Here is a 12,648-nt window from a genome sequence, read left to right on the forward strand (position 1 = left end):
TACTATGATGGGTGTGAAATGATGATTTTATTTATTTATTTATTTTGACTGCACCTCCAGTCTTGTGGGACCTTAGTTCCCTGACCATGACAGGAAGCACTGAGTCCTCACTGCTGGACTGCCAGGGAGTTCCCTGATTTTTCTAAATCTATCATTCTATCTCCATTTATTTTAGTTGGCATTCTTTTGTAAGAGCTTCCTGGGTGGCGAAGTGATAAAGAATCCACCTACCAATGCAGGAGGTGCAGGTTCAATTCTTGGATCAGGAAGATCCCCTGGAGAAGGAAATGGCAACCCACTCCAGTATTCTTGCCTAGGAAATCTCATGGACGGAGAGGACCCAGAGCGGGCTACAGTTCACGAGGTAACAAAAGAGTCAGACAGGACTAAGCACAGCACAGCACATTCTTTTGTAAAGAAGAACTTTTCTTTATCACATATTTGTTATCAGTATGGACTCAAATCAATCAAAGGATTGATTCTTATGTTACAGAAAGTGAAAAGTGAAAGTGAAGTCTCTCAGTTGTGTCTGACTCTTTGCAGCCCTGTGGACTGTAGCCTACCAGGCTCCTCCATCCATGGCATTTTCCAGGCAAGAATACTGGAGTGCGTTGCCATTATTGGAGTGGGTTGTCATTTCCTTCTCCAGGGGATATTCCCAACCCAGGGATCGAACCCGGGTCTCCTGCACTGTAGGCAGACGCTTTACCATCTGAGCCACCAGGGAAATCACATGTTACAGAGTGGATTATAATTCAGTACTATATTTGTTTTATCCTAAATTATTCATATTTGGCCAGAGGGTGAGGCAGCCCCCTCTGGTTCCTTTGTGCATTCTGGGTTTTCCCATCAGAGCCCATCCACCCTGTACTGTGTTGCCAGTTGCTTGCCTAGTAGACTGGAAACTTTGAGAGTAGTACCTGGCATGTAGGAGACCCTCAATAAATGTCGTTTTAACTATGGTGAAAACAACAACTTTCTTTTAAAAAATGTACTGGCACCCTATCTTTAATATCAATAATAACAATAACTTTATGATAATTTCCCTAGTTATAAAAATAATACATGTCTGATACAGGAAACTTGGAAATATAGAAAGCACAAAGAAAAAGACAAGAAAACAAAAATCATTCTTGTTATCCACCAGAGATAATAATTAATTACATTCTGATGTATAGTATTCCAATCTTTTTCCTGTGTTTCATTTTGTTTTATATAAAAAGTTATTGTACTGCATCTACCCTTTTATAGCCCCTTTTAAATTAATGTATCATTTGAAAATGTTAATATCATGTAAATCATATCTCTGGTGAGGTTAACACCCATAATGTATAAAGAAATCCCACAAATCATCAAAAAATCCAAACAACCCAGTTTAAAAATGGGCAAAGGACTTGAATAGACATTTCTCCAGAGAAAAAATACAGATGTCCAATAAGCACATGAAAAGATGTGCTTTCATATCATTAACAGCAGAGAAATGCAAATAAAAACCACAATGAGATACTACTTCATATCCATTGGGATGGCTATTATAAAAATAAACAAAGAAAATACAGGAAATAACAAGTGTTGACTAGGATGTGGAGAAATTGGAATCCTTGTGAATTATTGGTGGGAAAGTAAAATGGTGCAGGCTCTCCAAAAAAAGAAAAAAATAAAAGGATTACTGTATGATCTAGCTGTCTCATTTCTTGGTTAATACCCTGAAGAACTGGAATCAGAGGTTTGGATAGATATCTTTATACCCATGTTCAAGATTGCCTATTCACAGTATCTAAAATGTGGAAACAGGGACTTTCATGGTAAGAATCTGCCTTGCAATGTAGCGGACTTGGGTTCGATCCCTGGTTGGGAACCGAAGATCCCAAATCCCTGGAGCAACTAGAGAGGAACCCACGTGCCTCAGTGAAGAGCTCACAAAAGATCCTCTGTGCCGCAACTAAGACCCGAGGCAGCCAAATAGATATATTTTAAAGATGTTTAAAATCGTAAATTTTAAGTTTGTATTGTGTGCTTTGTCACTTAGTTGTGTCCGACTCTTTGCCACCCCATGGACTGACTGTAGCACAGCAGGCTCCTTTGTCCATGGGGATTCTCCAGGCAAGAATACTGAAGTAGGTTGCTACTTCCGTCTCCAGGGGATCTTCCTGACCTAGAGATTAAACCTGCATCTCCTGCATTGGCAGGCATATTCTTTACCACTGAGTCACCAGGGAAGCAAAGAATGAATGTGCTGTGCTGTACTTAGTCACTCAGTCATGTCCGACTCCCTGCAACCCCATCGACTAGAGCCTGCCAGGCTCCTCTGTCCATGGGGATTCTCCAGGCAAGAATACTGGAGTGGATTGCCTTGTCCTCCTCCAGGGCATCTTCCCTACCCAGGGATCAAACCCAGGTCTCTTGCATTACAGGCAAATTCTTTACTATATGAACCACCAGGGAAGCCCTTTATGTTTGTATTATCATGATTTTCAGTTCAGTTCAATCGCTCAGTCACGTCCGATTCTTTGTGACCCCATGACTCGTAGCACGCCAGGCCTCCCTGTCCATCACCAGCTCCCGGAGTTCACCAAAACCCATGTGCATCAAGTCTGTGATGCCATCTAGCCATCTCATCTCTGTTGTCCCCTTCTTCCCCCAATCCCTCCCAGCATCAGGGTCTTTTCCAATGAGTCAACTCTTCGCATGAGGTGGCCAAAGTATTGGAGTTTCAGCTTTAGCATCAGTCCTTCCAATGAACACCCAGGACTGATCTCCTTTAGAATGGACTGGTTGGATCTCCTAGCAGTCCAAGGGACTCTCAAGAGTCATCTCCAACACCACAGTTCAAAAGTATCAATTCTTCAGTGCTCAGCCTTCTTCACAGTCCAACTCTCACATCCATACATGACCACTGGAAAAACCAAAGCCTTGACTAGACGGACCTTTGTTGGCAAAGTAATATCTCTGCTTTTTAATATGTTAACTAGGTTGGTCATAACTTTGCTTCCAAGGAGTAAGCATCTTTTAATTTCATGGCTGCAATCACCATCTGCAGTGATTTTGGAGCCCAAAAGATAAAGTCTGACACTGTTTCCAGTGTTTCCCTATCTATTTCCTATGAAGTGATGAGACCAGATGCCATGATCTTAGTTTTCTGAATGTTGAGCTTTAAGCTAACTTTTTCACTCTCCTCTTTCACTTTCATCAAGAGGCTTTTTAGTTCCTCTTCACTATCTGCCATAAGGGTGGTGTCATCTGCATATCTGAGGTTATTGATATTTCTTCTGGCAATCTTGATTCCAGCTTGTGCTTCTTCCAGCCCAGTGTTTCTTATGATGTACTCTGCATATAAGTTAAATAAGCAGGGTGACAATATACTCCTTTTCCTATTTGGAACCAGTCTGTTGTTCCATGTCCAGTTCTTCCTGACCTGCACATAGGTTTCTCAAGAGGCAGATCAGGTGGTCTGGTATTCCCATCTCTTTCAGAATTTTCCACACTTTATTGTGATCCACACAGTCAAAGGCTTTGGCATAGTCAATAAAGCAGAAATAGATGTTTTTCTGGAACTCTCTTGCTTTTTCAGTGATCCAATGGATGTTGGTAATTTGATCTCTGGTTCCTCTGCCTTTTCTAAAACCAGCTTGAACATCTGGAAGTTGACAATTCACGTATTGCTTAAGCCTGGCTTGGAAAATTTTGAGCATTACTTTACTAGCGTGTGAGATGAGTACAATTGTGCGGTAGTTTGAGCATTCTTTGGCATTGCCTTTCTTTGGGATTGGAATGAAAACTGACCTTTTCCAGTCCTGTGGCCACTGCTGAGTTTTCCAAATTTGCTGGCATATTGAATGCAGCACTTTCACAGCATCATCTTTCAGGATTTGAAAAAGCTCAATAGGAATTCCATCACCTCCACTAGCCTTGTTCGTAGTGATGCTTTCTAAGGCCCACTTGACTTCACATTCCAGGATGTCCGGCTCTAGGTGAGTGTGAGTGATCACACCATCGTGATTATCTGGGTCATGAAGATCTTTTTTGTACAGTTCTTCCATGTATTCTTGCCACCTTTTCTTAACATCTTCTGCTTCTGTTAGGTCCATACCATTTCTATCCTTTATTGAGCCCATCTTTGCATGAAATGTTCCCTTGGTATCTCTAATTTTCTTGAAGAGATCTCTAGTCTTTCCCATTCTGTTGTTTTCCTCTATTTCTTTGCACTGATCGCTGAGGAAGGCTTTCTTATCTCTCCTTGCTATTCTTTGGAACTCTGTATTCAAATGGGAATATCTTTCCTTTTCCCCTTTGCTTTTTGCTTCTCTTCTTTTCACAGCTATTTGTAAGGCCTCCTCAGATAGCCATTTTGCTTTTTTGCATTTATTTTCCATGGGGATGGTCTTGATCCTTATCTCCTGTACAGAGTCAGGAACCTCTGTCCATAGCTCATCAGGTACTCTGTCTATCAGATTTAGTCCCTTAAATCTATTTCTCGCTTCCACTGTATAATCATAAGGGATTTGATTTAGGTCATACCTGATAGCATATTGAAAAGCAGAGACATTACTTTGCCAACAAAGGTCTGTCTAGTCAAGGCTATTCTTCGAGTGGTCATGTATGGATGTGAGAGTTGGACTGTGAAGAAAGCTGAGCACCGAAGAATTGATGTTTTTGAACTGTGGTGTTGGAGAAGACTCTTGAGAGTCCCTTGGACTGCAAGGAGATCCAACCAGTCCATTCTAGAGGAGATCAGCCCTGGGTGTTCTTTGGAAGGAATGATGCTAAAGCTGAAACTCCAGTTCTTTGACCACCTCTTGCGAAGAGTTGACTCATTGGAAAAGACTCTGTTGCTGGGAGGGATTGGGGGCAAGTGGAAAAGGGGACGACAGTGGATGAGATGGCTGTATGGCATCACCGACTCAATGGACGTGAGTTTGAGTGAACTCTGGGAGATGGTGATGGACAGGGAGGCCTGGTGTGCTGCGATTCATGGGGTCGCAGAGAGTCGGACACGACTGAGAGACTGAACTGAACTGAACTGAATGGTCTAGAGGTTTTTCCTACTTTCTTCAATTTAAGTCTGAATTTGGCAATAAGTAGTTCATGATCTGAGCCGCAGTCAGCTCCCGGTCTTGTTTTTGCTGACTGTATAGAGCTTCTCCATCTTTGGCTGCAAAGAATATTATCAATCTGATTTCGGTGTTGACCATCTGGTGATGTCCATGTGTATGGTGATGACCGTGGTGATGGTGATGACCATGATTTAAAAAATGTTTATATCATCCCCCTAGTGAAGTCGCTCAGTCGTGTCCAACTCTTTGGGACCCTGTGGACTGTAGCCCGCCAGGCTCCTCTGTCCATGGGATTCTCCAGGCAAGAATACTGGAGCAGATTGCCATTTCCTTCTCCAGGAGATCTTCCCAACCCAGGGATCAAACCCAGGTCTCCTGCATTGCAGGCAGACGCTTTATCCTCTGAGCCACCAGGGAAGCATCCCCCTACCCACATCCATTTGACAGAACTCTAGAAGCAGAGCGCAGGCAGGAAGGAAACTGAAAATTAATAAATAAATAATGTATATATCAGTAATTTCCAAACTTTGCTTCATGTTGGAATCCCCTGGGGATTTTTAAAAAGTACTAACGCCTGACTCCCACCCCCCAGTCATTCTGATTCTGGTGTAGGATATGGCCTGAGTGTTGGGATTTTTAAGTCTCCTGGATGATTCTAATGTGTGGCACAGTTTGGCTCCCTGTCTGGTGCTCTTGTTGTTGTTGCTGAGTCGCTAAATCATGTTCAACTCTTTTGGGACACCATGGATTGTGGCCTGCCGGGCTCCTCTGTCCATGGGATTTCCCAGGCAAGAACATTGGAGCGGGTTGTCATTTCCTTCTCCAGGGGATCTTCCCAACACAGGGTCTCCTGCTTGACAGGCAGATTCTTTACCACCATTGGCCACCTGATATGAAGGGCCAACTCAGAAAACACCCTGAAAGGTTGAAGAAAGATTGAAGTCAAAAGGAGAAGGGTCCAGAGAAGGGGGCAGCAGAGGATGAGATGGTTAGATAGCCTCACAGACTCAATGGACCTGAACTTGAGGAAACTCCCGGAGATAGTGGAAGACAGAGGAGCCTGGCTTGCCGCACTTCATGGAGTTGCAAAGAGTCAACAAGGCTTAGCTACTGAACAACAAGGACAACTGATGCTCTTCCCACAATACAAGAAGAGTGGGCACCATACCTCCCTTGGCTGGTACAGTTAGGATGGGAAGAAGGGCCTGATGGGTTCTCCCAGACCCTCCTTCCTGACTTCAGGCCTCAGGGAAGCTGGACCCACCCAAACTAAGGAGGGTCCCGTGTTCACCTCCTGTCATCTATCATGACACTTACTGCAGTTGTATTTACCTGTTCACACTTTGGGGAATCTCTCGTTCCCTAAATTCTCTGTAAGTTCCATGAGGGAGGAACAGTGTCTTTTCACAGTTTATTTCTAGCACCTGGCACACAATAAATGCTAAGTTAGTGTTTGTGGAATTAATAAATACTGTTGTTCTTCTCTTCCATTGCCTCCCTGTCCAGGATCTTCTAGCTCTGTGTCATTTATTATTGCGTTTTCAGAATTTTGGGCACTTTTCCTAGCCCCCACCTTCTCTTCAGGGGCTTGTTGATTTATCCATTTGCTCACTTGTTCTACAATATATATTGAATATCCACCATGTCCCAGGCACCACAAAGGTACTATAGGCCCTTGGGAGCAAGGAGACAACTCTCAGGGAACCAAAAGTCTGGAGGGAAGACCACTGAACAATCACACAAACATAGTAATAAACAATAGTAATGCCGTGAAAGACAAAATGGGAGAACCCAACCTAATGGTGGGGTGGGGTGGAGGTCAGAGAAGGCTTCCCTGAAGAAGCTGGGTTAACTATGCAAATAGAATGGAACCGGGGGTGGGGGTGGTCTTAAAAGCAGTGTAGGCCTAAGGAAGGGGCTTCTGTGTGGCTCAGATGGTAAAGAATCTGCCTGCAATGTGGGAGACCCAAGTCTTCCCTGGATTGAGAAGACCCCCTGGAGTAGGAAATGGCAACTCGCCCCAGTATTCTTGCCTGGACAATCCATGGACAGAGGAACCTGGTGGGCTACAGTCCATGGGGTCGCAAAGAGTCAGACATGACTGAAGCGACTTAGCACGCACACAGGCTTAAAGAAGAGTCTGTACAAAGGCCTCGAGGCAAGAGGGAACGCAGGACATTAGAAAGGATATAGTGAGAGCTGAGGGATAGTTAGGGGACAGACCCAGGGCTGGCCTTGAAAGTCACCACAAAAATTTTGGTCTTTACCCTAAGAGTAAGGCAAAGATCACCGATCCTTAGAAGGAATAACATATTGGAGAGAACACAAGTGAGCACTCCCACTCTTTCCTCTTGGTTACTCACAGTACCACTTTTGCTCCCTCTGGCAGGGTGTTCCCCTTCTTCTCTCTTCTCCTAGTGCCATTTAGCCTGTTCTTCACTCCCCCGGTAACTGTAACCCCACTTCCCCTGCTCCCTGCCCCATCCCCAGTACCCTGTCCTTGGGACTCACTCTGGTAGACTTCTGGATTTTTTCCCTTTGCTGTACTCATTATTCATCACGATGAAGAAAGCCAGGGCTTTCTCTAGTGGCAGAGCACAGGCTCTAGAGTGCTTGGGCTCAGTAGTTATGGTGCTTGGACTTCTATAGTTGTGGGATCTTAGTCCCCCCAGGGATCGAACCAGCACCCCCTGCATTGGAAGGCAGATTCTTAACCACTGGACCACCTGGGAAGTCTTGGCCCTCTGGGTTGTTTTTTGGTCAGAACCTCTCTTTCTGCAGCACTTCTTGCTCTCCTGGCTTCCAGAAAGGCCCTCAGGCCTCTGGGTCCCATGTGGTGGACCAGCGTCAGCTTCACTCCCACCCTAGGGGCCTTGGATGGTGTAAAACCCACAGTCCAGGTGTGGGTTTGAGAATTCTGATTCTTGGATTCTTATCTCATCCGCACCTTCCTGCTTCCTGGGAAGCAGTAACTTTGGGGTTCCAGGGCAGAGGGAGGACTGGGAGCAGCCGCAGCCTGGACATAGATTCTGTACATTTGCCCAAAGTGAAAGTTAAGTGAAAGTCGCTCAGTCATGTCTGACTCTGCGACCCTATGGACTATACAGTCCATGGAATTATCCAGGCCAGGATACTGGAGTGGGTAACCCTTCCCTTCTCCAGGGGATCTTCCCAACTCAGGGATCGAACCCAGGTCTCCTGCATTGTGGGTGGACTCTTTAACAGCTGAGCCACCGGGGAAGCCCAAAGGGGAGCCCACTGAAGAGAAACACCCACAGCAACGTGGCATCGGGCTTTATTGTAGGGACTAAATTCAATGAGGGAGGGGAAAATTCCTGTCTGTCAGGGGTAGAGTGGTTAAAGAAGTGAAATGGGAGAAAAACCAATTCTGACGGGAGTGGGGTAAGGGCAGGAATAGGGAGTGTTGGGCCAAGGGGACACCTTAGGGGATGAGGAGGGGATGGAGGGAGGAAAGGGCTGTAGTGAAGGGAGGGGAGGGGATGGCTGAAGGATCCCAGGCCTGGTGCCTGTGGCCTGGGAGCAGGCCGTCTTCTCAGCAGTGGAGACACGAGCAGACGCAGAGCCCCAGGCTGAGAGCACGGACAGTGCCTTGGACTTGCTGCCTGCTCCCCGGGGCTGTCCTCCTCACTTTCGGGCGCCCAGTACTAGGGCAATGATCAAGACCAGAACCAGCAGGAACATGGCGACTGAGAGCAGCACTGTGATGACCACCATGCCCCCTGTCCGGGCCATCGCCAGCCCAATGGATTCTGCCTTCCTTCCTGTCAGAAGAGAGGAGGGAGGCCGTTCTAGGGAGGAAGGGCCTCCACCCTGCTGAAGGCTCCCAGCCCGGCCCCTTATCCATTCATCCAGCCAGCCATCCCCTCATCCATGTATTCATCCAACCAACCAACGAATCATCAGATAAACATTTATGAAGCATCTCCTATGTGAGGCACTGAGGATTCAGAAATTAATCGGACACAGTCACTACCCACAAAGTTTAGCGGTGTGGGGAAATGCGTCAGCGGCCACTTAAAATGCCGGGGGCTCAGTGTGAGGATAGAGGAAGGCAGAGAAGCTAAGGGAAGATAGGAAGGGGCAGATGGGGGATGGGGCGGGATGGGCCAGGGAAGGCTCTGGGGCCCTGAGACGTTACTCACGAGGAAGTGTGGACATTGGGATTTCTCTGCTGGATTCGGTGGATGCCCCCTTTGTCACGAGGTAGGAAACGCTTTTGTGGTGAGGTTCAGGAGAGGACAGAATCCTCGGTCAGTGTCCAGGACTTAGAGTATGAGGGAGGCCAGGCCTCCCCCTCCACAGCTGTGCCCAGCAGAGGCCTGTTCTGTTAGCTGTGCCCCTGCTCTCTCTCCCATACTCACCACATCCCACCACCACTGCCACCAAAGTCAGGGCCCAGCTCCTCTTCCTACAGCCCTTCCCACCCGTGCCCCAGGCCTGGGCCTGGTACTTACTAGTATTTGGTTCCTGGTGCCAGGTTTGTCACCTGGTATGCACTGAGCTGGGTGACTGTGAAGCCAGACCCGCTGTCCACCACGCTCACCAGCTCCCTGCGTCCGCGGCACAGAGGCACCACGAAGCTAGATCTCACCACTGAGCGGGAAATTGGTGATGAAAGGCAGGGTCAAGCCTCAAGAGGCCCCAAGGAGAAGGGCAGTATTCAGAGTATGGATGGTGGGAAAAGGGGGTCAATAGGAAGGGAGAGTGGGAGGAGGGATGCCTGGGTATCCTGGAAAGGGATCTATGGGGACTAGGGGGTGCTGGGAGCGAGAAGCAGACCTTTGCTGTCATTGGCTCTCCGGACAGTCAGTGTGGCGTTGCCCCCTGTGAGGTGACACGGAGGCAAGGCAACTAGCAGGCTTTCCGTCATCACTGGGGACAGCAGACCAGAGAGGCTTGAGATGTTGAAGTCAGCTAGGGGGCCAGGAAGGAGTTCAGGGGAGGATCAATCCCTTTCTCGGCCACCCCACTCCACCCGTGGGGGTCCTCTCTAAGGACGAAGAGTCCTCTCCACTCTAGTCTGTTTGCAGAACATGAGTCTTTGCCTGTATGACCACCAGGTGGCAGGCTTGGGCTGCAGAAGCTGGGTACTCCTCGAAGCCTCCAGATGCAGGGGTGCTAGGAGGGGGCAGCTCCCAACCCCACCGCTGTCGAAAGCCTTGGTCTCTTCCCCACTCCTGCCTGCCTCCTGGATCTGGAAGGGGACAGGCGTGTGCCCTGGGCCCAGTGACTGATGCCTGGTCACCGCCATCACCAGTTCCCCAGCCCCAACTGGCCAGACCAGCCCCTCTTTGACAGCCCTGGAAGACACAGTGCATCCTCTCCAGACCCCCCCTTCCAAGCCCCTCCCCACCCCGGCCAGAGATGGTAGAGACCTGCAGCCCCTGGGGCCAGGACAGCCAGCAGAATCAGGATCCAAGACAAGGTCCTCACAGGCCGCGGAGATGCCATCGCTGGGCTGGGAGCTGGGGTGGGTGCTGGCAGGCTGTGACTGCCTAAGGCAACTGAAGCCCTGCCCTGGGGGCTGTCTGATTTTGTCTTGGGGGGGTGGGAGGAGCTCGAGGGGAATCCTGCCCAACCTGCCCCTTGGGTACCAACAGCCTCAGGGGAGGCCCCCAGACAGGTTTTTCAGGATGGGGAGCTAGCCCTCAGGCCAGGAGGGGGAGGGCCTGGCTGGATCTCGGTGGCTTAGTCACCGCAGAGGGGCAGAGGAGCTGAGGTGGGGGTGGAAAATCCTTCTTCTGGGACACCCACGTGTAAGAGCACGAGTGTTCCCACCTGCACGAGCATCTGGAGCCCAGCTTGTAGAGGACCACCCCTCCATGTGGTGGGGGTCTTCCCAGGAGGGTGGCAAGAACTGAGTTTTCCCTGGTGTGTGGGGAGGAGGGAAGTCACCCTGAGGGGCTCCTGAAAGGGCCTTGGCTGGGCAGGAACAGGAGAGAAACAGAGAAACCGGCAGGACAGGGTCGGGGCATCAGAGCCCAGGGCCCCAATTCTTGGCATCCACTGAGGCCCAGGCACTGAACTCTGGGAGAGGCAGAGGGGTATGGGTGCCAGGAAGCACATAGGGCTTCCCATTCCTCTGGAGAGTGGGCCAAGGATGCCATAGAGGCCTTCCAGAGATCAGAGAGGTGGGCACTGACCTGCCCAGTGCGGGTGGGGGAGGCACACTGTCAGCTTCGGTCAACGACATTTGTGGAACTGTTTGAGAATAAAGCGGAGAGAGAGACAGAGGGAGAAAATGAAAGAGAGACAACTTCTCCAAAGGCCCTCCCACCACTGTGCTCGGTGAGAGAGCCGAGAGACAGGAGGAGAAAGCACCTCTCCTGGGCGCAGGAAGGCACTTTGCTCTACACTCACGCTCACCGCCAGCCCGTGCGGTGGACATTATTGGCTCCTTTCGTGAATGTGGAAACTGAGACTCAGAGCCACTTGTGGAACATGGAATACTTTGTCAGGAGAGGTCGTAGACCTCCGCAGAGAGCGTTTATGTGTGTCTTTCTGCCCGTGGAGCCACTCTGGCTCCCCCAGTCCCAGAAGAGGACCAGGGTCCCACCAGGGAATTGAGGGGCTGGTGAGGGTGTGTCCGTACCCCCACAGTGAGAAGGTCAGCTCCCGTCCTGGGGTTTAAGCAGGGGGCGAAAATAAAGACAGGACTCCTGGACCAAAGCGGAGAGTGGGAGGGCCTCAGACCAGCGCTTCTCCAAATTGAATGTGCATGTGAACCACCGGGGATCTTGTTAAGATGCAGTATCTGATTCAGTGGGTCTGAGGTGAAGCCTGAAATTCTGCATTTCTAACAAGCTTCCAGGTAAGGCTGATTGATGCTAGCCTGGGAGGCGCACACTCGAGTCACCAGATGCTCCGTATGGCCTCCCTCTGCCCCCGCCCACACGCACACTCTGGATCCTCTGCTGGAGATCAGGGTCAGGTGTCCCCCCGCCCCCACCCCGTCTCCTGGGACAGGCTGCCTTTGGGTGAAGAAATGAATTCTGTTTTCTGTGTGCCTTGGCTTTTGTTCCCTTTCAGATAAGATCTGATCATCATTCTGCAAAATGAAAGAGGATCTTCGGCACATTGAGAACTTTGGAGAGAGGGAACAGACTAAATGGTGGAATTCCAGGGTGAGGGATCGATCTTCTTAGTACTCTTTACATCCCATCCCCAGCCAGGAGGATGTTTACACTTGGGCTTGGGAGAGATCACTTCCCATCTCAGTCACAAACCAGCAGCAGAAAGGAGAAGGGGATGGGTTTATTGCAGACTGGGTCGTGTTGTGTCCACTCCTAAGCGCCCATCTCCATCTGAAATTATGAGTGGGACAGAGTGGGGTAGGGTAGGACAGAGCTCTGACCAGATTTTAAAAGGATAAGAGGGGCCTGTGCCTTTAAACCCTCCTTTCTCTCCCTTCAGTCCTCCCCCCTTCCCCACCCTTGGCCCTCCCCAGGTTTCTGGAGGAGCTGAGAGTTGCGTCTTCTCCCTGCCCTGCCGAGCTGCTCACTGGCTGCTCTGGAGGCTGTGCTTTGGGGTCTCCATGGAAACCATTAGTTGCTAAGCAACTGGAGCATCATCT

General features: G+C 49.2%; 1 protein-coding gene across 1 annotated transcript; it reads right to left on the minus strand.

The window, feature by feature from the left end:
• Positions 8,340-10,557, minus strand: UPK2 (uroplakin 2). The gene is made up of 5 exons (XM_005689523.3): positions 10,451-10,557; positions 9,855-9,989; positions 9,530-9,668; positions 9,218-9,288; positions 8,340-8,836 (listed from the first exon to the last, which is right to left on the minus strand). The coding sequence occupies exons 1-5, from the start codon at positions 10,524-10,526 to the stop codon at positions 8,700-8,702; spliced, it is 558 nt and encodes a 185-aa protein (XP_005689580.2). The 5' UTR covers positions 10,527-10,557; the 3' UTR covers positions 8,340-8,699.

This window comes from Capra hircus, chromosome 15 (assembly GCF_001704415.2).
Source record: "Capra hircus breed San Clemente chromosome 15, ASM170441v1, whole genome shotgun sequence".
In the NCBI taxonomy this organism is placed as follows: domain Eukaryota; kingdom Metazoa; phylum Chordata; class Mammalia; order Artiodactyla; family Bovidae; genus Capra; species Capra hircus.

Coding starts and splice junctions, on each gene's coding strand:
- UPK2 (XM_005689523.3), bottom strand. CDS start 10,526: ATGGCATCTCCGCGGCCTGTGAGGACCTTGTCTTGGATCCTGATTCTG. Junction 9,990..10,450: donor CCTGGCCCCAGGGGCTGCAG/GTCTCTACCATC, acceptor CTGGCCCCCTAG/CTGACTTCAACATCTCAAGC. Junction 8,837..9,217: donor CCCAATGTCCACACTTCCTC/GTGAGTAACGTC, acceptor CTCTTCTGACAG/GAAGGAAGGCAGAATCCATT.